Source organism: Nipponia nippon, unplaced genomic scaffold (assembly GCF_047370975.1).
Source record: "Nipponia nippon isolate SJK-2023a ecotype South Korea unplaced genomic scaffold, ASM4737097v1 scaffold_3, whole genome shotgun sequence".
Classification (NCBI taxonomy): domain Eukaryota; kingdom Metazoa; phylum Chordata; class Aves; order Pelecaniformes; family Threskiornithidae; genus Nipponia; species Nipponia nippon.
Genome location: NW_028262347.1, coordinates 15,739,837 through 15,764,151, shown reverse-complemented (window position 1 = coordinate 15,764,151; position 24,315 = coordinate 15,739,837). Strand labels below are relative to the sequence as shown.

Sequence of the window (24,315 nt, the reverse complement as noted above, 5' to 3'; positions counted from 1 at the left end):
CAGGGCACGAGCGCCTTGCTGTCTCTGCTGCAGCCATGTCACCCTGGGCTAGCCGGGAATCCCGCTGGTCTCTCCCACAGCCTCCTCAGACACCATGAGACCAGCTATATAAACCTCACAGTTTTGTCCTCCTTTTTGTTTTCCAAAGAATGGGACTCCGAATACTGAGAATTTTTTTTTCACTAATCCTATTGATTTTCAGTTTAAGACCTATCAGTTATCTAGTTTCTAATTAACTTGGTGTTTCACAGCAGTTTTATATCCTTCTAGATTCATCAAGTACCAGGTCAAACATCTAGTAGGCTACAGTGGCAACTATTAACTGCATCAGCCCAGTCTTTTGATCATCCCTGCTTAAGCACAGGCTTAAACACAGGTTAATCAGCAAAAACTAACTCCCAAATGATCATGTAGCTTGACATTAACTATATTGTTCTAATTTAATTCTCTATCAAGAGGGTTCTGCATCAGTCACCCCATCTTTTTTCTTAGGAATAGTGATAAATGGATAGGCCTATATTGCCACAACATCAGACATCTGGATCTTGACCAGCGTTTCAAAGATGACCGGCAATCATTGTTCGTATTAAGAGAGCTCCTTTATCAGCTCTGTCCAAACTGGGGTTGCTGGGTATTGACAACTGACATAAAAGCTTTAGTCGATGTGACTCAACACTCCCCTGAGCCCTGCTGGAGTGGAAAGGATTTATTACACGATTAGCATATTAATACTTCCCTGCTTTTTCCCAAATACAGAATATAATATTGGCCATTCCTGCCTTTTTTTTCTTTTTTTTTTAGTCAATTTCCATCATTTCTGTCTATTCACTTTGGTATAATCTCTTTTCTTCCTCCTGTGTTTCAAAAATGCATTGCTGTTGTCTGCAAGGCTGTAGACCACATACTGGTCCCTTGGTCCATTTGCTTTCTTATCAGTTTTCTGCAATAGGCTGCCTTCTAATTTATATTCATTATTATCAACTTCTTCTTTCTCCCATTTGTTATGTATGCTTTATACTTCTGTCACTTTCCATCTAAGCCAAACTGACTTCCCAAGCAAAATAGTTCTCTTTTTCTGTAGTGGGCCTTTTCAGTGTTCTTAAACAGTGTACAGTCTACCTGCTTAAATTCTTCCTTGCAGAGATTTGATTCAGAATTGGTTTCAGCTTATGAAATTAGCCCCGTGGAAGTACTATCTATATTTAAAGCGTTTGATATCACTTTGGAACGCAATCCGCTAGCAAAAATGTTCCAAAATACTTTTAACCCCAGCGGAGAGATAAGTTATATGGAGTGAAAAATTAAGAGTCTTTTCTAATTTTGAATTAATGAACCCACAGCTAGAACGCTGCATATAGTTCAGAGTGCATCCATACCAGACATCTGACACCTGAAAAGACTTGGGGGAGAAAAAAAAAAATCAATCAGGGCTGAGAGCATTTTTGAAGAATGTTTTAAATAATGAAATGCTTTTAATTAACTGACAAGTGGAAAAGGAGAGGAATCAAACAAGTGCCTACATGTATTTTTAGGGTGATACATTGCTTATAGGGTTTAAGTAGAAGATGGGGAGAAGGAAGACAGAGAAAAGAAATCCTGAGGTATATTGGATGGGGGGCAGGGAGTTGCTTGGTTCATTTAGACTGAACCAAGACTATATATGCCACTTACATATGGAACAGTTTTTCTTGGGCATGCAGGATGTGGAGATGATGAGCAAACAGATATTCCATCTTTTATCTTGGTCTGTCCCTTTTTTACATTCCTGTTTTACTCCTTAAAGGCACTGGCTATTCAGGCAGCTAAGCTAATCAAGGTGGCTTGAACGCTCAGTACTGCTTGTCTGGATCACAGGGGGCATTTTGTGAGATTCACGTACTATATGGAGAGTAGGGAGCATAGATAGTCTCCCATAGGGTACGTTTTCCTGGATTGGACACTGCTCATTTAATTCTATGACAGACCCTTACAAGATCAGAGGGCATTTCACCCTCTGAGTTTAGAAACACCACCATGAAATACAGAAAAAGCAGTCAGTTCCACAGGCTCCCCCACTGGACTTTGATCCTACAAGACCTGCACAGCCCAAACTAAAGCACGTTTTAGTTGTGCCATCGCAATATCCCCATAAAAGAGACTCTAGGAGACTTGTATAGCTCTGCTGTGGTCTTGTTCCCTAATTTGCACCCACAGCTCAACTCCATTGCATTTAAGAGGGATTAATTTCAGCACCAAAATTGCAGCTTATTGTTCTCCCCTTGCAACATCAGTCAATGACGTATCTTACGAAGTCAAATTATAGATTCATTATTATCATGCAGAGCAATGCATTTGCAGAAGATGGAGCTTTCTCAAGGCTGTGCCCAAGACCACGCCAGAGCACACACAGGAGGTCCGGACCCTCACAGATCTTGTCACCTTCATTTGGAAATGCAAGGTGCCATTCTGCAGATTGGTGGCTTAGGCCCCTCTTACCACCTTGGGGGTTCCCATCCCTGTCATACCTTGCTGTGATTTCTAAAATACTAAGAGTGTTTTAGTAGCCTGCTCCGAGGAGCAGCTGATCATTTTTGTGCTTCAAAAGCCTGCACACATCTGGGAGTGCTCTACTCCCACGACAGAATTAAGACAACACAGCGTTTTAAAAATTAAATTTAGCATATGATTGATGATACCTGCTAGAGTCCTGGGAGGCTTAGCACCCTGTTCCCAGCTCCCTGAGTGCTTGCAGAATGGCCTCACTCTGCCAAGGAAAGCTTCACAGGTAGCCATGCAGGTGCTCTCACCCTTCAGTGCACCCTGCACAAGGCGTGCTTTGTACCCACAAATGCCTATTCTTGGAGATTTCCAATAGACAGGCCAACTAGTCATCATTTCTCATTAATTAGTCACTAATCTGTAAGTTGATCTTAACAGCAAGCTTGTACATTAATAACTATCTAAGTAGTGATGCTGGCAAGCTTACAGTTACATCAGATTTAAAAGCCATTTACAGGTACTAGAATTAATAGAATCAGTAATAATAATTCATTGTATTTTGAAGTATCAATGATGTCATTTTCATGTAAAAAAGGAGCCTATTCTATTCATTTTAAGAGTTTACATAACCCTCAGGGACAGGCACATCAACATTTGACAACTGGGGACTGACCATGTTGTGTGTGTGCAGTCCATGGTAGGCTCACAAGCACAAATGAGAAGACACCAGCCAAGGAGGAGGCTGCCAGGCTGGGCAGCAGCTGCGTTTGTAATGTAGCAGTGAAAGAAAGAAAAGAGCCATCCTTTCCACAGCTTTAAGCTTGGACTACCTCCAGGAGCCCGTTAGCAGCAGGCAGATCTCAGCATCTCTCTTGCTCGTTGAACAGAAAGCTAGGGTCGAAAATCCTCCTTGAATGGAGAGGCAAACTGTGTGAGAAGGTCAGACTCTGCTGCCAATGTTTCGCAGCAGGGCAGCCCCAGGCCAGTTGAAAGACTGACGCTTTGCTACCGTTCTCACATGTATTCCCCAACCCGCAGCTTCCTCACATATTCCCACCCTTGGCTGGCCTCCCACGACTTATTCACAGTAGTAACATCTGTCACAGAGCAAACTCAGCCAAGGTTGCCCCTAACCTCCATGTGCCTGACCAGTCCTTCCTTATCTGTCGATATCAAGTCCATAGAGCACCTCACCTTGTCAGCTCTTCCATCACCTGTGTGAGTGAGCTATCATCACTGCACTCCAGAAACCTCCTGGACTGCTTGTGCCCTGCTGCGTTGCCCTTCCAGCAGGTGCTTAAAGTTCCCTTGAGGACCAGGGCCTCCTACTGGTTATCTGAAGGTCTCCTCTACTTTTTCCTGATGAGGTAGCTTGTAGTAGACAGCCACAGCAGCATCACCCATGTTGTTCTGCCCTCTAATCCTAGGCCATAAACTCTCAGCTGGCTCATCATCCATCTTAAAGCAGAGCTCCATGCATTCCTTCTGCTCTCTCACATACAGGGCACCTCACCATCCTGATTTGTCCTTGTTAAGGAGCCTATATCCATCCATGGCAGCACCCCAGCCACATGAGCTATCCCACGCTGTCACAAAATCACAGAATCAGAATGGTTGGGGCTAGAAGGGACCTCGGGACACCATCCAGTCCAACCCCCTGCTAAAACAGGTTCACCTAGAGCAGGTTGCACAGGATTGCATCCAGGTGGGTTTTTAATACCTCCAGAGAAGGAGACTCTACAGCCTCTCTGGGCAGCCTGTTCCAGTGCTCTGTCACCCTCAAAGTAAAGAAGTTTTTCCTTATATTCAGATGGACCTTCCTGTGTTTCAGTTTGTGCCCATTGGCCCTTATCCTGTTGCCGGGCACCACTGAAAAGAGTCTGGCATCATCCTCCTGACACCTGCCCTTAAGATATTTGTAAGTGTTGATAAGATCCCCTCTCAGTCTCCTCTTCTCCAGGCTGAACAGACCCAGGTCTCTCAGTCTTTCCTCATAAGAGAGATGCTCCAGTCCCCTAATCATCTTCACAGCCCTCCGCTGGAGTCTCTCCAGTAGTTCCTTGTCTTTCTGGAACTGGGGAGCCCCGAACTCAAGACAGTACTCCAGGTGTTGCTTCACCAGGGCAGAGTAGAGAGGGAGGATAACCTCTCTCGACCTGCTGGCCACACTCTTCCTAATGCACCCCAGGATACCATTGGCCTTCTTGGCCACAAGGGCACATTGCTGGCTCATGATTAACTTGTTGTCCACCAGGACTCCCAGGTCCTTCTCCACAGAGCTGCTTTCCAGCAGGTCAACCCCTAACCTATACTGGTGCAGGGGGTTATTCCTCCCTAGGTGCAGGACCCTACACTTGCCTTTGTTGAACCTCATTAGGTTCCTCTCCGCCCAGCTCTCTAGCCTGTCCAGGTCTCGCTGAATGGCAGCACAGCCTTCTGGTGTATCAGCCGCTCCTCCCAGTTTTGTATCATCAGCAGACTTGCTGAGGGTACACTCTGCCCCTTCATCCAAGCCATTGATGAATAAGTTGAATAAGACTGTACCCAGTACTGTCCTCTGGGGAACACTGCTTAGCTACAGGCCTCCAACTAGACTCTGTGCCACTGATCACAACCCTCGGAGCTCTGCTATTCAGCCGGTTCTCAATCCTTCTTACTGTCCACTCATCTAACCCACATTTCCTGAGCCTACCTATGAGGATGTTATGGGAGACAGTGTCAAAAGCCTTGCCAAAGTCAAGGTAGACAACATCCCCTGCTCTCCTCTCATCTACTCAGCCAGTCATGCCATCATAGAAGGCTATCAGATTGGTCAAGCATGATTTCCCCTTGGTGAATCCATGTTGACTACTCCTGATAACCTTCTCTTCCTCCACTTGCTTAGAGGTGATATCCAGAATGTCTGTCTCCATGATCCAAATGAGATCATAGCCCTGCAACTACACACAGACCTGCAATTCCTCCTCTTTGTTCCTGTGCTGTTGTGTGTACTATACAGGCACTTTAGACAGGTGCTCTCTCGTGATGACTCCCCAGAAAAGGTATGAGAGCTTCCCCCATAATGCTGTTCTGTAGGCACTTCCTTATACGCATACATATACTTGGAGGGGGAGCTTCTGACCTGTTTTCTTGTTTTCAGAGTCTCTCCTTGAAATCACGTCATCCCGTGCCCTTTGCTTACCAAACCAGTCCACCACTTCCTCACTTAGTGTGGGTCATCATCTTTTCCCCTGATGCCCAATCAATTACTTCTAGTTTAAAGCTCTCCTTAGCAAATTAGCCAGCCTGTTGAAAAGATGCTTTTGCCCTGCTTGGTCAGGTGGATCCCATCTTTTCTTAGTAGTCCTGAGTCCTCAGAGAGGGTTCCATGGTCATAAAAGCTGAATCCCCTTTGTTGACACCAGCTGTGCAAACAATTGTTGACCTTCAGGATCTTTTCCCACTGAGGAAGATGGGCTTGAGGAGGAGTGAAAATTGAGAAGAAAACCACCTGGGCCCCCAAGATGTTGACCACCACCCCAGAACAATGTAGTAGTCATGCTTGAAATGCTCCAGGTCTTCCCTGGCAGTATTGTTGATGCCCATGTGAAAGAGAAGCAGTGATGAATAGTTTGAAGCTTGTCTCTCCGCAACATCCTTGATCCAAGTCCCTGGTGAGCAGCAAACCTCTCTAGAGAGCAGGCTGGGTCAGCAGGTAGGGTCCTCCATCCCATGCAGGAGGAACTTTCCCTCTACTGTCAGTCACGTCTTCCTCCTGGTGCTCCTGTGTAGCTCAGGCCCAGCTGGCACGGAGGTTTCACTGGAGAAAGCTCCCGACCCCTTGTCTGCTACGAAGGTACTGACTCTGTTCGTAGCTGCAGATCTGCAGTTGCAGTGATCCTCCTGGTGCCAGAAGTCACAAGCTTCCAGCCTTCACCGTCATGGGAGTCCCCATTTCCTAATCCGATAAGCACAGACTTTGCCTGCCCCTCCTATAGGAATGCAGTGGGTTCAGCTTCCTTAAGCTGTAGAGTCTCAGAAAAGATCCAGTTGATCCCTTTCTCATCATCTCTGATGCTGTGCAGGCTACTGACCTTCTCCCACAGCTCCTGGTGACTCACACCTTCCACCTACGCACACCTCCTGCAGGCAAGGAGCCTGTACCTCCCAGGCCAGCGAGAGGCCCTGGGCACCCCTCCCCAGCCCCTGGACTGGAGAGCTGCACCACCCCTCAGCACCTCAATCTGAGCCAAGGCCTCTGATGCACCAGGGACAGCTGATCCAGACCGTGCTGGGGACCGTGACCTGCAGCACACCACCACCACAGCTGAGCACACGTATGCTGCTCTGCAAAGGCTGCTGGCCCTCTTCTGCACAAGCTGCTGCACCCACTAACTATACCCAGGAGCTGCACTCCAAACCACCTCCTCCATTGGCATCTCCTCAGCACCTGCTGCAAGGCTGCCTGGCAGCCATAACAGGGCTCAGCTGGGACAAAACCTCCCAGCACCCTTTGGCCAGGAGCAGCTCACAGAGCTTGCTAGAAGCCTCTAGATCGGTTAGATCTTGCTAGAAGCAGCCACAGCTTCCCGTAGCTATCGCTTCCCAAGAGCAGCACCAGACACTCTGATGTTCCTTAGAGGGTTGCCAGGAGTCCCCTAGCAATCCCAAAAGGAGCTTCTAGAAGATCTTGAAGCAGAGCCAGGAAACCGCTGCAGCGAGCGCTCTGCCCGTTGGCCACCTCGGCTAGCTGTGCTCTCCAGTCAGGGAGGAGGGCAGAGGGCAGCCCCTCTCACAGGCCTCCAATCTTCTTCAGCATGAGTTTTTAGCTCTTTGGTTTCACTGAAGATTACCAACAATGGAGCATAATCACAAAAACGATTTAAAGCTTAAAAAATCAAATGCAGTTGATGACATTTCAGCAAGCTTCGGTTGCACGTGAATTGTCAAGAGCGTCTGCCTTGTTTGCTAATAAAATCACTAAGCCCAAAGTCAAGGTATGGTAGAGATGGTCCTCAGAAGCGTGCTGAAGAGCCCCAGCATGAGGTAACAGGGGGTGGGAGCAGCCCCAGCGTGAGGTGATAGGGGGTGGGGCCAGCCCAAGTGTGAGGTATGTGGGTGTGGCAGGGAGGAGCACAGGGGCTGTCCCTATAGGGAGGTGCCCATGCAGGGCTGCAGCTGTGGGCAGGTGGTGGTGTGGGTCTCTGCTGGCTGCCACGATGGCTGGCTTGAGAGTGGACTTTGGCTTGCTCTTGGAGCCTCTTGGCTTCATTAAGGTCCTTGAGTGGGTGAGTGGGGCTGGGGAGGTACAGGGGGAAGCCTTGTTCTCCTTGTGGGGCTGTTTCTTCTCCTTTCCTAGGCCTGGCTTTGTTCTTGTGTCTTGGCTGGGTAAGCCTGAAGAGGTGTGTGCTAATGGGCTGCCTGCTCCCTGCCTCATATCGCTGGTGGTGGATGTTCAACACTAGGCTGCTCTTCAGCCAAGCCCTCTGACTGGGAGAGAAGAAAATGGTTTTGCAGATATGTAAAATCTATGTGTTAATCACAAGTTTGTCACAGTAACTTGTGCTGCTGTCTGTTGTGAGTTCTGATGATCAGGGGTCTAGGGCTTTGCTAGTGAACAAAGGGAAAATGAGAGCTGCTTAGGGAGTCAAGCTGATGTGCAATACTCTGAGCACGTACCTCCCAGCTACTCTAATCTACGGTTGTGGATGTCTGAGACTCCTAAAAATGCTTCCCTTACCAACTGCAAGAGGTACTGTGCTTGCTTGTAGCATTCAAAAACAAAAGACTTTTGCTGTAGAGCTAAGAAAAATATAAATGAAAAGAACTTTCAAATGGGCTTTTGTTAGCAGTGTTGGTCCTGGTTTTGGATTATAGAAACTCAACATTTTCACTGCCTCTTGACATCACTCCATACTTCACTATTGCTAACTTTGTCCCTATTCCTTGCCTTTGTTAGCTGTTTCAGCTAAATGTTGAATTTATTTCCCTTGATGGTGATGTGCACTAATATATCTATGTATCAATTCCTATAGATTTTTTCCATCTTTGCTTTTGCCACATGTGGAGGCTTTCAAGGTGAAACTACCCTTCTAATTTCCTGCAAAGGTGTGGTAAACAAAACAGTTACAGCTGCTTTTGCTTATCCATTCAGGTGGGTATTAGCTCTTCAGTTGTCACTCATACACTAATTATTTATTATTCACTTTTTTTCCCTATTTGTCTACCTATGAATATGTACTTACTGTATGTATCTGAATGAACATGTGAAACCACCTCTGGCTTGCTGTGTAGTAGCAATAAATAAATATTTAGCTGTAGCTGTTCAAAGCATTGTGGTTGTTAGTGCCCTATAGAAAGAAGTAGGTAGGAATGGCAATAGGCCATATTACTGTTTTGTATTACTCTACCTTAAGCTCTATTCTAGCAGTGCATGAATGCTACAAAAGGTATTTAATAAGCAAAACAATACAATTAATTTTAACAACCTATTTCTTCATCAATTTGTAGTTGCTTTGGAGGCCCAGATAATCTTATTTTGGATGTGCCATGATTGTATTTTTGTTTAAAGATTGAATAGAAAATACTTACTTTTCAGTTTATTCCACTATGGCCTTGGTGAGGGTGTTAGGTACTTAAAAACTAAATACTCCACTGTTGTTGTAGTGCTCTCATAGAGACAAGCTCCTTTCCTGGAGCATGAGGAGGAAGGCTACTTCTTTGTTCTCACAGCCACACAGTTACAACAAGCGCAGAGTCAGTGCTCCATGTGTGTTCAATAAGCATAGGTGCAAGTATAGAAATGGATTCAGAAGCCAGCTAGTAAAAACTACTACAGCAGTATAGAATTTGTTCACAAAACCCAGCGTTGTAACAGCACTTGGAGAGGAGAGTGGGAATCTGAGATGATTCCGTGCTGGTTGCTGCTAGTCACACGGGTTTTATTGAATTTCCTGTGCATGCATTTTCTTGTAGCTGCAATGCAACTCAGTGCCTTTTAAGTCCTGATCCCCTTGTTTAACTCAGTCTCTAAAATAGTGTTGTTAAATCTGCTTCCAAATCGGGGTTTCTTTCTTCAGTTGTTCTAAAGATTAAGATCCTTCTCCTGAAGTTGCTGTTGCATATCTCGATGTAGGACAGAGAACAATCTTCAGGTATCTTGACAACTCTTTGTGTTGTATAACTGAAACATTACTCTAAAAGACAATTTATATTAGTATAAACTTACACCAACAGAATGCTGAAGCACTGTTATTGTTAAGCATGACTGCATGAAGTTTCCACTGTATAGCAAACTCTAACTACATAAGGATATAATCTTTGCAGGTTGAATACCGTTGTATTTAGTGCACCAGATCCAAAACGCTGTGGTGGTACTTGGACTGACGTCTATCTTGTGGGCAACTTCTCCTCTTCTGCACAGTTCTTTGTTACGCTTGCAGTGTTGGTATTCCTCTACTGCATTGCTGCCCTTGTGGTATATATTGGATATAAACATGTGTATCAGCAAAATAGCAAGTTTCCGCTAACTGTAAGTAATATTAAGATATTTTAATGTTTTGCCTTTGAAACCACAAAGAGATGAGAAATACTGCTAATAAAAGAATATCTGAATATTCAGTAGTTCCAAAAGTTAGATGGAGCATGAACACAAGTATCTCAGACTAGTCACTACAGCACTCAAGCAGAAAAGGGGATGCAAAGCCCTTGAACATCCATGGCATCATACTTTATGCAGTTATTAAAGCAGAGTGGAATGAAGTTCCACCTTCTCAGGTGAGCAGTGTCTTCACCACAACTTTTCTTTTGTATCATGTATTTGAATATACAAGTGTTCCATAGGTGGAACCTCCTCTGTTAGTCTCTGGGATTTTTCCCTGTGTAGAGCACTTGCTGTGCAGGTGCAATTGACAGAGGGACACAGTTATGTTGTGAATTTTGGTCACCTTAAATACTAAAGCCCTGATCCTCAGAATGAGAAATTTCAGAGCATGCCCAGAACCAGACCTAGCAACCTTTCAAGACATATTTTAGCATATCAGCCATCCAGATTTAAATCCTCTGCCCTTTCTCCCCTGTCATCCCCACTTTAATAAACTTAAATTTTTATAATGTAAGTGCTAGGCACCTGATTGTAGAAACTAATTTCTTACAAAGGATAAAATAGCTTATGCTTGATAGGTGCAAAAGGCATACAGTTTTGTAGCTGATTATCAACAGAGAATATAACTTGTGTTGTAATTACACTGTTAACGGCTAAATTTGCTTGTGATCATTAGCACTGAAGCAGTTATTTTGGTGATATAATCGATGCTGTCTCTGCCTTGCTCTCCTGTGTACATTCATGCAAATTTTTTTAACCTAATAATGAGCACTTCTTTTCTGTAGGACTTGGCTGTCACTGTCATAACAGCCTTTCTGTGGCTGGTCAGTACTTTAGCTTGGGCAAAGGCACTTGCTGACATCAAAATGTCCACAGGGGCCAGCATTATTCCGGGCATTGAATCTTGCAAAGCACCAGGAACAACTTGTCGTTTTGCTTCTGTGACCAGCATGGGAACTCTGAATGTGTCTGTGGTATGTATGCCTTCTGCCATATGGGTACAATAAATGTGTTAGAAAATAGCCAATGGCACCCCAGAGCCCTGTTCTACTGATTGCATGCGTTGCTTTATGTGTTGAGATTGCTTTATGGGTTATCAGTCTTTCAGGCCCATTAATACTGTGGTAAAACACCGACCAAATTTTTTCTTTAGAATGAAACTTGTTTCCTCAAAGAAATTCAGATAAACAACTTGTAGGATCTGTCTCTAGAGCTGTTAGATGCAGCATTTCCAGACACATTTGAGTCTCTATTTCTGTCTGTAGCCAAGAGCACCTTAAAATATGTTACTGAACCACCCAAGTGGTTTGTTGACTGATATAAGAGGAAACACTATGCTTCCTGCTCTCTCTTTTGGTGCTGAACCTAGCTTTTTAATCAACTGTGCACATTTTTACACATCATAGATTCATAAAAGACCAGGTTGGAGGGACCTCAAGGATCATTTTGTCCAACCTTTCTAGCACAATCTAGATGAGATGGCCCAGCACCATGTCCAGCTGAGTCTTAAACGTGTTCAGTGTAGCGGAGTCAACCACTTCCCTGGGGAGATTATTCCAATGATTGACTGTTCTCATTGTGAAAAATTTACCTCTCGTGTCCAATCGGAATCTCCCTGGGAGTAACTTGTACCTGTTACCCCTTGTCCTCACCATGTGACTCCTTGCAAAAGGAGTCTCCATCTTTTTTGTAGCTCCCCTTTAAGCACTGGTACATGGTGATGAGATCAGCTCTAAGCCTCCTTTTCTCAAGGCTGAACAAACCCAGCTCTCTCAGCCTATCCTCATACGGCAGGCTTCCCAGACCCTTGATCATCTTGGTGGCCCTTCTCTGGACACCCTCCAGCCTGTCCACATATTTTTTGTATAATGGGGACCAGAACTGTACACAGTATTCCAGGTGTGGCCTGACAAACACCGAGTAGAGAGGGATAATGACTTCTTATCTCTGCTGGTGATGCCCTTGTTGATGCAACCCAGCCTCCTATTGGCCTTCTTGGCCGCAGCAGCACCCTGTTCATTCATGCTGAGCTTCCTGTCCACCAGGACCCCCAGGTCCCTCTCCACAGAGCTGCTCTCCAGCCAGGTGGATCCCAGTCTGAGCTGCACTCCTGGATTATGTCTTCCCAGGTGCAAGACCTTACACTTTGTTAAACTTCATAAGGTTCCTGTTAGCCCACACTTCCAGCCTATCTAGATCTTCCTGCAGGGTGGCTCTCCCTTCCAGAGTGGAATAGAGGTCAAATAGAGGTTCCTTGTAATACAATGATATAAAGGTCATGTTCATGGAAAGAACTCTTCACAGCAGGGAAAATGAGGCTTATTGTATGATTTTTCCTAGTGAATCCTGGTTTTCAAAACTCCGGCTGTTATTCATTGGCCCAGTAATAATTAATCATGTGCTCTGGATGTGGATATGCGGAGGTGCTGAGTGACTGAAAAGAATTTGTCTAAGTCCATGCGAAGGATAAAGTAGACTATCTGATTTCCAAAGAAGTCTGTTTAAAATAGCTTGTAATACCCTAAAGCATGTGGAAATGTCTTGTCTGAATCAAAGGGGTGCCAATAAGAGCAGTTGTTTCTGGCTTGCCTTGAAGTTGTATTCTGTCTCTTAAAAAAAAAAAAAAAATCTTAATCTCACCTTTTTTTCTTAACCTACAGGTGTTTGGCTTGCTTAATATGGTTTTATGGGGAGGAAATGTTTGGTTTGTATACAAGGACACCAACTTGCACAACCAATCAAACAGAATTTCTCGAAGTCCAGGAATATATCCAACTCAAAGAGGAGTATAAAACCAAGGTGATACTTTGAAGTGCTTCCACTTTTACATCACAATGCCAAGAGCATGGAGCCATTGGGATTTATTTCAATAATAACTGATAATACTTTGTACAAACTTCTGTTTTGTACTGTGGTTTGTCATAAGGTCTTGGACATTCCAATTAAAGTGTTTAATTATCTTGAAATATATTATGCCTTTTGAAGTTGTGCAGCTTTTTATTGTGTTTTTTTGAAGAGCAAAATGTTGAGGCTATCTGGATGCTGACCCTTTCAGGTTCTTAAATAAGCCTAATAGGAGGGATGGGTGAGAAGCAACTGCATTTGGGTTATTACTGCAACTTCTTTTAGTTCCAACAAGCCTTCAATGAAAAAGGAAATACAAATGCAAATAGGGCATGTGAAAATGCAGTTCAGTTTCCTCCTATCACTGATACCTTGCAAAAGCCACGTGAGTAGAACTCAGAGCTCTGTCAGAGTTGCAGCGATCACATGTAGGTTTCTAGATATTCCACTCAGATTACTGTAGCAAATCTGCTGACAGGTGTGTCTGGAAGGACATTACTTCTGTATTTAATATGTTGTTACTATTTAATGGCTTGGGACAATCTCTGAACAAGAAGATAGCTTATAGTCTCACTATAAACTCTTTTAACAAAGATGAGTGTGTGTATATGTGTGCAATAGATGACTTAAACGCTTGGGGGGGGAAGCAAAGTATGGCCCAAAACTCTTACAAATACTGTAGAAATCAAAGCTGATGTATTCTAACTGCTAGTGTCTGGGCTTCTATGAATTCCTTTTGAGGTGCATGAACAATGCTTGTGTGTGAAAGGACGTAACTGGAGATGTCTGAATATGATGAAGTCTCTGTTGATGTTGTTCAGCTTGTTCATTGGGAGAAATATTTGGTTCTTCTTATGTGGACTTCTTTATTAAGATATCTGACTCTCTGTGAATTGCCCAGAAAGAATATTTGTATTGACAAATCTAATAAACAAGCTCTTCAGGTTTTTTGAATTAAGCTGTTTGTGATGAAAATAGACATAATAGTGTGCATATAATACAAATCCTAATTGTTCAGTGTGCCAGAGCTACTGACTTTCTGATATAAACTTCCAGTCCAAATAGTATAATAAAATAAGTATCACTGCTGAAAGAATGTGCCTTGAATCCTTACTGCTGTAACAGCAATGCAAATGTATTGGCTTTGTAGCTTCTGGGACATGGCTTTAGCTATTGCTGACCTTGCTAGCTGAATGAGGTATCTGTGCTACAGAAGGGTTTTTACACTGATACCTTGGATTTTTGGAGAGAGGACTGTCACTCCTGCAGACTAAAGCTGCCTGGTGCTGCCCAGCACTTCTTTCTGTCAGCCCAAAGTGGGCTATTCTTATTCTATAAGTTCTATTACTTATAACTGTCCAAAATTTCACTGGAATTTCCTTTTGGAAGAGGTAATAAGTGCAATGTTCAGGTGTCCTTTTCTAAAAGCATGATCTTCTGCTTCTTCCCCATTCCTGGATAAGGGATTTGAAAGCAATAAGCTATTTCTGCTTGGCAATACTAGCTGTGTTATTGCCACAAGAAAACAGACTTGCCTTTTCTCAGTGGTTATTCAAGTAGCAAGTATTATCCCACCTTACAAAGGTCACTTGAGGGAAGATAAGAGAAAAGCAGTACTCGGTTCTAACTCTTGCAAAATGTGGTCTTGTACTATGTACCATTGTACAACGTAGTCTTCTTGGGACCTTCCCTCCTGTGTCCTGGACCTTCTGCAACTCAAGAGGCAATTCTCAGCAGAAGACTGGGGCATAGGGTTTAGAAAGGATGATACCGTTCTTCTATTCGGAGGTGAGATAAACCAGTTACTTCTATCATAGGTTTGTTTGGGATTTTTTTGATACCAATGCTGGCCTATGATCTAAAAGGCTGATGAAACTGCCATGGGTATGACAATGAAATGTGCTTTTTGGTTTTTTTTGTTGTGTTCTTTTCTTTGTTTTTTGTTTTGGTTTTGTTGTTTAGCTTCACACTCAAACATCTTTAAGCAGATTGGTGTTAACGCAGTGATTGATCCAGCTCTCTCCACATCCCTGCTTGGGTAGATGTTATATGTGAGTGGGCCAGGGCACGTGCATTGTTCTGGTAGTCCCATCCTATTTGCACTTCCTTTACCATGAGAAAATGAATTATGGCTGGGTAGTCTTCTGTCACCTCGGTGGTCTGAACTGGGTCTTGAAGCTTCACTGGAAGTGTCGATGATAAAAGGTGCGTGTGATCTTTTCTTTCATCTCTGCTATGAGGGCCTACCCAGCAGAATTGTACTGAGCTATCAATGTAGTGTGACCCTTGTGGAAAGGCTGTGTGTATAGCAATTGCAATGTTTTGGTGTTAGCTAGCATAAAATGCAAAGCTCTTGTGGAGATTTAAGGTACTGAGTCAGATAATTGATACAAATACAAGCAGGCGTTATTTTGAAGTGCTCCTGTGCTAGCTGTTCTCCTGCCTCTCGAGAACCCCTGCTGACAATGACTTGTGTGCCGTCCTTTCTGACCTCTTCACTTGCATCAGTTTCATGTTGCAAATGCTAACTTAAACCTGAAATCCTCATTCCTCCTTGAAGTGAATTCATTTATTACCTAATGCTGCCCTGATCTGACAGTTGTCACAGATGGCTTGTTTTGTAATGTTAGATCTATATCACTATGAATAGTTGGGAAGAGAGGGACAGAAAGGAGTTGGGGAAAGAAAATTACTTTGTTGCTGTACATAGGACTCTCCTCCCCCCCCCCCCCCCCGTTTGTTTTTTTTTTTTTTGGCAAGTCAGAACTATTGGACCTTCTCTGTTGCTCTCTTCCTAAAAGAATTATAGATACCTGAGATCAGCTCTGTGCTATTTCATCATGGTGAGCTATGATAGGATCACTGATACAAGGTTACGAAGATCAATAGTGATACGTTTTGGTAATTCTATTACTGTATTTTAAATTTCAAAGCTAGACCTGAAGCAAATTATTCTTTGTCACCTGATCAAAGTTCGCAGTGCTTTCAGCAAGAGGTGGAACCAAGTTTTTTTCAGAGGTCCCTTCTTTGTAATGTTGTTGGTTTTTTTTTTTTTTTCTAACACCTGATGGGCCATTGTTTGCCCCCTGTTGTCAGCTAGAGGCTCCCTGTTTGCACCACTGTGCATGCTTATTTAAAATATGTATTTCATCCTAAAATCTAAAACTTCTATGAATTTTCATCTTGCCTAAGAAAAAATGCTGCTAATTATAGATTAAGTTTTTTTAATCTCATAATTCTTTGGGATTTAAGGTTACATATGATGTGGCTAAAACATTTGTTTTATTAACCTTTAATATTTTTAACAAAACTATGTTCCTGTCTATTTAGTATGTGCTTATCTTCCAACTGAAGCTCCCGTTCTACAACAAACCGACTTAGTCACAAACAGCCCTGGTAGAGCCATTGGGATGGCTTAGTTATAAACTGGTAATTGTGTGTATTTTTGCACACAAGAGAGCAGGAATGGATTAGATCAGTATATGCCTCATTGATGGCGAAGGTCTAGCCAACAAGCAAAACTGAAACAGAGTTGGAAAGCTTAGCATACCACGATTGATTGTTTCAACAAAAACTTAAATGTCATATGCACTTAAAGAGACATTCCTGTTTTCCATAGGGCTAAAACTTTCCCTTACACTTTTTGTAGATGAAACAACTGTGTCCCATCCCCAGAATGCTTTCCTTCAGAAGACAGGGAGACCAGATATGGCGGGCAGGACTTATAACTGGTAAAACATAGATCAACAGATACGTGGTTATATTTTGTTGAAATTAAAGCTGCCTATGTGTGTGTTCTGCACACTAAATGTTAACAGTGTCCTGGCTCTGAAGGCTAAGGTGAGCGTGACAAGTAGTCCACAGCAACCAAGATTTTAAAAAGGAAAAATAACCACATGTCCCCTTCTGGTTCATTAGGATAAGACTTGTTTTCCTTCACAAGGGGGAGGGTCTGACACAGAATACCGCTGGCTTTGATGTCTGCTAGAGTCCTGCAGCTGAGATGAAATGGAAAGCATCGTGCAGCAGGAGCAAGCAGCTGCTCTCATTTACGCTGGACACCCGCAAAGGGCTGAGCAGCTTTTGCCTTTGAATTGACATCCCACCCATGCTGGCAGCACCAAAATACTCAGTCTCTTATTTACTCATGAAAGGGGAAAAAAAAAAAGGACTCTCTGCTGACTGATTTTACTAGCTTTATCTTGACTGCACAGGAATTGCCACTGCTATCAGGAGATGCAGCGCACTTGATCCCCCTGTGTTGAGGGAACAAAGGGCCTGGCACTCTGCCAGGTCTCTCCAGGTAAGGTATCCTCCGCTGGCAGCAATCTCTCTTGCAGGCATCGGTGGAGCAAGCTCATGAAAATCCTCTCACGCTGCATGAATTCTTCTGGTAGCAGGCTATAGTTATGCAGCTCTAGTGAGTGAAATGAAGTAGGATGCATGGTGTGATACTAGAGAGAGGAATTGTGATCAGAAACCCATGGCAGGAAGAAAGAGTGGATGGTGGCAGTGAAGGAAAATGAAGCTGAGGAGCCAGTATGGGATAGCAATAGGGAACCCCGTGGCAGAGAATAGAATCCCATCAGCATTAGGAGGTGTTTAAGGAACCAAGTAATTTGTGTTTTAGAGTGCTGTGATCAGTGATCTGAGGGTCGGGCCTGTGTGACAATGCTGAGAAATGTACGTACTGTGTGTTTTGACTTCCAGAGGAGTCCCTGCCATGGGAGCTAGCATCGTGTCAGTGGTGGCTGACAGCTTTGCCACCAACCTGAAGGAAAAGCCATAGGAACTCAAGCTCCAGAGAGATCTGACAATGTCAAATCTCCAGAGGCCAGTGCAGATGGTGCTGACTAGTCACTCCAGAATTTGTATTGTTATGGCCACTATTGCCCCAGTGAGCAAACCCATCTCAAACACAGGCTGGAGCCAGGACACTGAAATGCTAGCTGACAGATCAGCAGTATTAGTAGCTTATATTGTACATCACAACACTGCTCAGCTCTAGTACAGTGAATTCATCAGGGCTCTGTCTCTGCTTGCACACCTATTGCTAGCAGCAGTGTAGCTCTCACTGAAGGCGAGAAAGACAATGAGTGCCTTCCTGATGTGAAGAGCTGTAAGACTGTGGGTTCATCACCTGCTCGAGGATACAGGGTAACTACAGACTTTTTATTTTCCCTTGTCGCCTTGAACTGAGCAGCTGGTAAAGCTGGGGAACTTGGCCATGCCGTGATGCACCATGCTGGTTTGGCTGCCTGCCCTGCTACAAACTCTTGGGGAGCTGGTAGGGTATCTCACTCTTGGAAGCTGTCTAAAGATAAGCCCTGATGCTTTCACAAATGTGTGAGTCTCGAGCAAGTCATGACTGTACATCAGACATTCAGGATCATCCTGGATGAGCTACTTTAATTCTTGTGGCAGTATTTAGGATGTGTTTGTTCCTAGCAGATTTGCTGTATAGCCTAAAACAAAGTTGTTGTCACAAAGTCAGAGGCCAGTTTTTGCTGCTTAGTCACCTTTAAATATTAACCTGAATAATGAAATTACAGGGTAGGAGCACATCCCCCCTTAAATACTAGCAACTGTGAGGCAGTTTCAAGGTTAAGATCAAGTCTCTATGCTAGCAACAGCTATTCAGAGTTGTGATTTGGATCCTGAATCAAATGTGGAATTCCCTTTTCTTCTGGCATGTCAAGTGAATCTAGGTGTGCCCTTAATAACACTGCCCCCCTATGGTCACTCAGGATTTAGAGCAAGGAAAAAGAAATCAAAATTTCTGACTTGTGTTTTTAGAAGCTTTCTTTATACTTTTCACTTGCAACTTCCAAAAACTTGCCTGTGCTCAGTAGCACTCTTCTTGTCTGGGTATTTCATTCTTCATCTCGAGTTAGGAAGGCAGCAATACAGAGCTAGGTTGTGCTATCCTTAAAATTTGTGCCCATATGGACACAGTCAAAGGTTTTGCCCTTCATTTCAGGGCAAGCGCTCTAGGGCCTAGAGGAATCTGTGCTAACCCTGACCATATTTTTCTTGTATTCTTTCCTCAAGAAAATCTGCCTCAGACAGATCCTGTTCTTATCCATGTCTTCAGTTATTGTTTCACTGTGGATCCTGCCTGGCCAACAACATGGAAACTTCCCCCTTTTTTTGCTTACTGGACCAAAGCTGTAATAGTAACATTTCAGAGTATTTTTCTAGCTGATTCTAGGTAGGCTCCCTCTTGTTCTGCTACACCAGCACTTGTTGCAAATAGCAGGGGTGTATTTGGGCAGCCGGTTCTCATAATCCATCCCCTGTCAAGGAACCTGACTGATTGCTGTTGCTGCCAGGAGGGCTGTAGGTGCCTGCGCCCCATCAGTAACGGGTGGTTTGTACTTGGTGTTACATCCTGCCAATATTTGAGCAATTCCTCATTTATTCATAAAATGTGATCTGTCTTTTCTTGGCTTGTGACTTGATGTTAGTGCTGCCAGCTGCGTTTTCTTACCTGTCTGCTTGGCAATTTGGCTTAATGCAGTTGTCAGGGAGGCTGTATAATGATCCTTTACACAGAATCTGAGTAAAAGCTGGTGTTAGCACAAGCTGTAATCAATTTCCCCATTTAATTTCAATTCAAAGTTTGAAGTGGTCTCTAAAATGACCATGCTCTAGTCTGCAGCTGTGCTTGCTTTCTGTGGTCCAAGATCAGCAGCTCTCTGTCCTAAGTTCCTGGGTCATTTCTTGCCTTGTAAAGCAGCAGTAGTCTTACCTGCTGCACCTCCTGCCTTGGGATGGTAATCTATCTGTTGTTATACATGCTGCTGTTCCCAGCTCCTTTTCACATTTATACATATCATCCCCTAACTCATCTTCCTCTGGTGACTTCAAATCTAATTCTCCACCACTTTCTGCAGATACAGCAGCTATTTTTAATTTTTGCATCCTGATCTGCTTTTGCAAGCATCTAATTTTAGCTTCATATTTAATATGATGAAGTTCCCTTGGAGCTCTCCTTTGCTCTAGGGTGGATGGCTGCACAGTGCTTGTTAATCCTTCTATTGGATTCTGCTGTTTTCTGTTTTGTGGCTTTTCTTTCCCTTTTTCTGAATTGAAACTACTGTATTTCATTACTACCTTTTTGAGCCACTAGACTGTACTACTCTTCAAGTTTCTTAGTATTTTCTTTTAAAATGCAGTTTTCAGATCAAAGCAGTTATTTTGTGGTGACAGAGCCAGAGCAAAAGCAGAAAATGTTTTAGCTGCTTTCACAACAGTCACAGTCATACAGGAATTTTATCCTCAAGTTTCACTTCATAAGCTCTACGATAACTAGCGAACACTTATTCTATATCATCCCTGTCCTATGGGCTGAAATGAAACATCCCCTCTTCCACGGAGAGGTGCCTGTAGCCTTGAAGATCTTGGGGGGGGGGGGGGGGGTGTTGATTTTTATTTTATATTGCTCAGATCTTCACCTGGAGCAATTAGTATCGTTTGGGTGGCTTTAGCATCTTGTCGAGGTGACTTCCTGCAGTGACATAAAGCTTGGTGTCCAGCTAAGAAACAAAAGACTCGGCAAACTGCAAAGGACACATGCTGGGTAACTAATGAAAAAACTTTTTTTTTTTTTTCCTGGGGCCATGCAATGTCCTAGTCTGCACACGGCAAAAGGAGGCTATGATGCCTTCAGACTGAAATTGAACTGTTCTCCCACAAGGGCTTCATGGAGTATTGCATCTCGGGAGCCTTCCCCTGATCAAAGGGGCCAGCGTTGTCTTTGGGCTCTTCACTGACACGGTGCACTTGTGGAACAAGTCACGTTTACGCCATGGAAACAGCCTGCAATCCAACCAAACGTTTCACTTTGAGCTGGCCAGCAAGGAAGAGATCCCTGATCAGAAGCAGAAGAGGAGAGAAAAGGATAGTGGATCCAAAGCAGAAAGAAAGATACAGTCCTTCAAGCTGCAAAAGCTCAGAGCTGAACTCAGGGTTACAGGAGGTTCCCAGTAGTGACTGTGGCCTACGAGGCATCTTCACCACAGCGTACAAGCAATGACCCCAGGCACAGCACCAGCAGTACCGCTGGAGAGGACTCACGCAGAAATGGGCGTGGTACTTGCAGGGTATCTTCCCAGAAGATCACGAATGCAGGTAGATGAAGCAGTTACGGTTAGAGAAGAAAACAGTATGTGCCAGTAGAGGAGATGAGGGTGATTATTTTTAGCTTTAGTTTCCACAGAGACTGTGCATCAAAAGTAATGAGAAAGGACTGGCAGGCACAGGAGGCTGTGATGTTTGCACTCAGCTCCATGAAGAGCATCTCTAGGATGAAGCTAGACCAAGAAATGAATTTGAGAAATGCATTGCTAAATCAAAAAAGCCACAGGGCCCACATTCCCATCTTGTCCTGGGGCCCTGAAAGCTCTTAATCAAGGAATTAATTTAATTTTGAGCTTTACTGATGGGCTGTTTTTACACGTGGCCAATGTGGGCACTTCAGAGCTTTTACCCTTGCTGAAAGCAGAGCAGGACTGCTGGAAACTTGGAAGATCTCTGCTTTCTTCTTCAAGAACCATGAACCTATTCTCCTGTGTGCTGTGCAGTTACTTGCATGGATCTACAGCAAGTGCAATAGGCCTTCAGTCTGGAGTGACAGAGTTTTGCCTGCCATGCATCAGCGCTGGTGCCCCAAAACGGGCAGGACTGTGAAGGATCAGTCCCTTCAGGATGAATCCCCTGGGGGACTGTTCAGGTGCAACCACATGTCATGACCTACAGCTAGCAAAGCTGAACGGACAGTGAATCTTCCATGCGAGAAGAGCTAGCAGAGTGATTACAGCTGAGTTCTGGATGGCAGCATCCTGGGGCTGGCTGCTGCTTTATTTTACTAAGTGGGTAAGTTCATGCTCTTTTAACTCGGGGGGAAAAAGCTTCTGGTTCAGTGATGGGGCAGGATCTCTTCAGGAACATGTAAAAACATGGTATTGATTCAGCCCTGGCTGTGTGTGAGGAAATCCCTGGGAGCATCCACCTCTGTCCTGACTTACCTGTCAGAACAGCACTGAAATACTGGCTTGAAACGTCTGTCCCTTTAGTTCTTCACTGACCATCTGAGCTGGCTCCCTCACACCAGGCACAACAGTGATGGGGAGAAGGGATGAAAGGGTATGAGGTACCAGCTGCAGCTTTTCTGGTCCTGAAGGGTACAGTAAAGTGGGTTAGCTGTCAGCTGTCCCACAGAGACTATCCACCCAGTGCAGACAGCCAGGGAGTGCTACACTAATGCTCTGCTTGCTTCCCCTTCCCTCTCGTCCCCTCCAGAGCCAGTGGGGTAGGCAGGACCTCAAAACACCACCCGGCATCAGGCAAAGTGGTTGGGGAAATTCCTTACTGAGCCTGATATAACACTGAGCTTGATCTGTCGCTGTTGGACACTGTCAGGACTCTGGTCTCTCTGGGCAGGCTCAGAAGAACATGCTCAGGCACCTGGGGAGGCTTTTGGGGTAGTGGTTGACGGACCATGGTCTCCAGCTTCTTCAGACACTTTCAGAGCTGGGTGGCAGCTGAAGAGGTGAGGTTGCATATCTGGATTTTAGTCCTTGCCTTTTAATCTTTGATAATAAGCAAATACTGTTTTCTCTCGGTGTAGGGAATAGGAAATACCTTCTGACAGAAGGTCACTGGTAGAAACTGGTGTCCATTTTGATCTCTTTGAATGCTGTCTCTTTTCTGAATTTCTGAACTACCTTTTTTTTTTCCCTGGAATTCTGGGGGTGTCTGATCTTGTAGATGCTTCTGCCACAGGCTGCATGCTCTCACGTCTGTAAGGCTGTTCCAGAGTAAGTACATTAGACAGTTAGCCCTGGTTGCTGGCAGTCAATGGGGAAATCTCAGCCTCCTCTGTAGACACCAGTGTGGTAATACTGCTTGCATGAAGTGGGAAGACATGGTCAGGCTGGATATTGCAGGGAGGAGCATTCAAGAAATTCAATGTGAAAATGGATTGGATCCGATTCCTTATCGCTTTGCTGTTCGTGGCCGTGCAGAGAAATGCCGGAGCATCCCTCCCCGCCTGCTAGTTGCACCCAGTTTGCACGGATATAAAAGAGGAGTTGATGAAGTACAGAAGCATCCATGCTGTGGCTTACATGAGTAGTAAGGAAGGGTTCAGTTCAGTGTGGTGAAGGGAAAAGCTCAAAGAAAACAGAAAATCGGGCACTTGATCGTTCCAGAAATGACCCAGTGTGCTCCGCAAGAAAATTAATCCTATACTGGGATCATCGCTTTCTTGATGTCTGCAGTGTTACGGTGCCTTAACGACCCGGCTGGTTTTCCCTTATTTTTCTCAAATTTCCTTGTTCTTTCTGCCTTTGCCCTCCTTCCCGGGCCCCGGCAGGCGCCGGCCCCTTCCCTCCCGCTGCCCCCGGGCTGGCGGAGCCGGGGGCCGCGCCGCGCCGCCCGGGCGGGGACGGAGGGATGCGCAACCTCCCACCCCGCAGAAAAAGCGGTCCCCCGGGCCGGCTCCCGCCTCTGCCGCCGGCCGGGCCGCTGGAGGTCGGTGTTGCTCCGCTGGAGCGGCGGCCCGGGTCAGGGCGGCGGAGCCCGGAGCCGCGGCTGCCGGCGGGGGGGCCGGGGGCGGCGGGGCTGTGCCCCGGGGCCCTGCGAGCAGCGGCGGCGGCTGCAGGAGCAAGGCTCCGCCTGGGGCGTTCTGACCCCGCCGTCGTGCTTCCCTAGAGGACGCCCCTGCCTCAGTTTCCCTCTCTAAAATGCAGTGCATCACCTGCCTCCTCCTTCTTCGTCAGCCCTGGTGAGAGCCTTCAGCTGACTGCTCACTGACCAGATGGCAGAGACCCCTTCTTTGCTATTGCTTTTAGTAATTACAGCAGAGGAGAGCTGGCTCGAGCAAGCTGGGATTGGGCCAGCAAAGGGGATGCTGATGCTTCTCCTTTCCCCAGGGCCTGTGCGGCCAGACGCGCACGTGCTGTCCTGGCAGCCTGCCTGGCCCTTGTCGGAGGCCGTGCCCAGAGCTCTGCCAAGTGTGCAGATCTGGCAGCTTGCAGGCCCGCCAGCTCTGCTGCCTGCATGGATGGGCACCTGCCCGCCAACCCTTCCCGAGGCTCATTTGCACCGGGATATGCACAGCCCCTCGGCAGATATTCCGGTGCCACGGCTGGGCGGCAGGCAGGGCGCCATGGGGAGAGCCCAGTGCAGACAGCCGGGGAGGGCAGGCTGTGCTGGGCCCGGTGGGGCCAATCCAGGCAGGTCCTGCGCAAACACAGCGCTGCTGCTCCTGTCTGCATGGCCCCAGCTACGACCTGGGGGAAGGAATTGAAAATCAGGCACAACTGCATGGCTGGACCAAGCCTTGCCTTGCCCATGTCATTCACCAGCTGCTTTTTTCAAGCCCAGGAAGTTAAGCAAGGACCTCG

General features: G+C 45.3%; 1 protein-coding gene across 1 annotated transcript; it reads left to right on the top strand.

The window, feature by feature from the left end:
• The first annotated feature begins 7,617 nt into the window (after positions 1-7,617).
• Positions 7,618-13,994, top strand: SYPL1 (synaptophysin like 1). The gene is made up of 5 exons (XM_009462971.2): positions 7,618-7,745; positions 8,493-8,611; positions 9,784-9,988; positions 10,846-11,034; positions 12,721-13,994. Exons 1-5 carry the CDS (start codon positions 7,677-7,679, stop codon positions 12,850-12,852), a joined length of 714 nt encoding a protein of 237 aa, XP_009461246.1. The 5' UTR covers positions 7,618-7,676; the 3' UTR covers positions 12,853-13,994.
• Positions 13,995-24,315: the final 10,321 nt, after the last annotated feature.

Excerpts from the sequence above, each read along its gene's own strand:
- SYPL1 (XM_009462971.2), top strand. The coding sequence starts at position 7,677 with ATGGCTGGCTTGAGAGTGGACTTTGGCTTGCTCTTGGAGCCTCTTGGC. Across the intron at positions 7,746-8,492 it reads TCATTAAGGTCCTTGAGTGG|ATTTTTTCCATCTTTGCTTT; the intron begins GTGAGTGGGGCT and ends CAATTCCTATAG. Across the intron at positions 11,035-12,720 it reads GAACTCTGAATGTGTCTGTG|GTGTTTGGCTTGCTTAATAT; the intron begins GTATGTATGCCT and ends CTTAACCTACAG.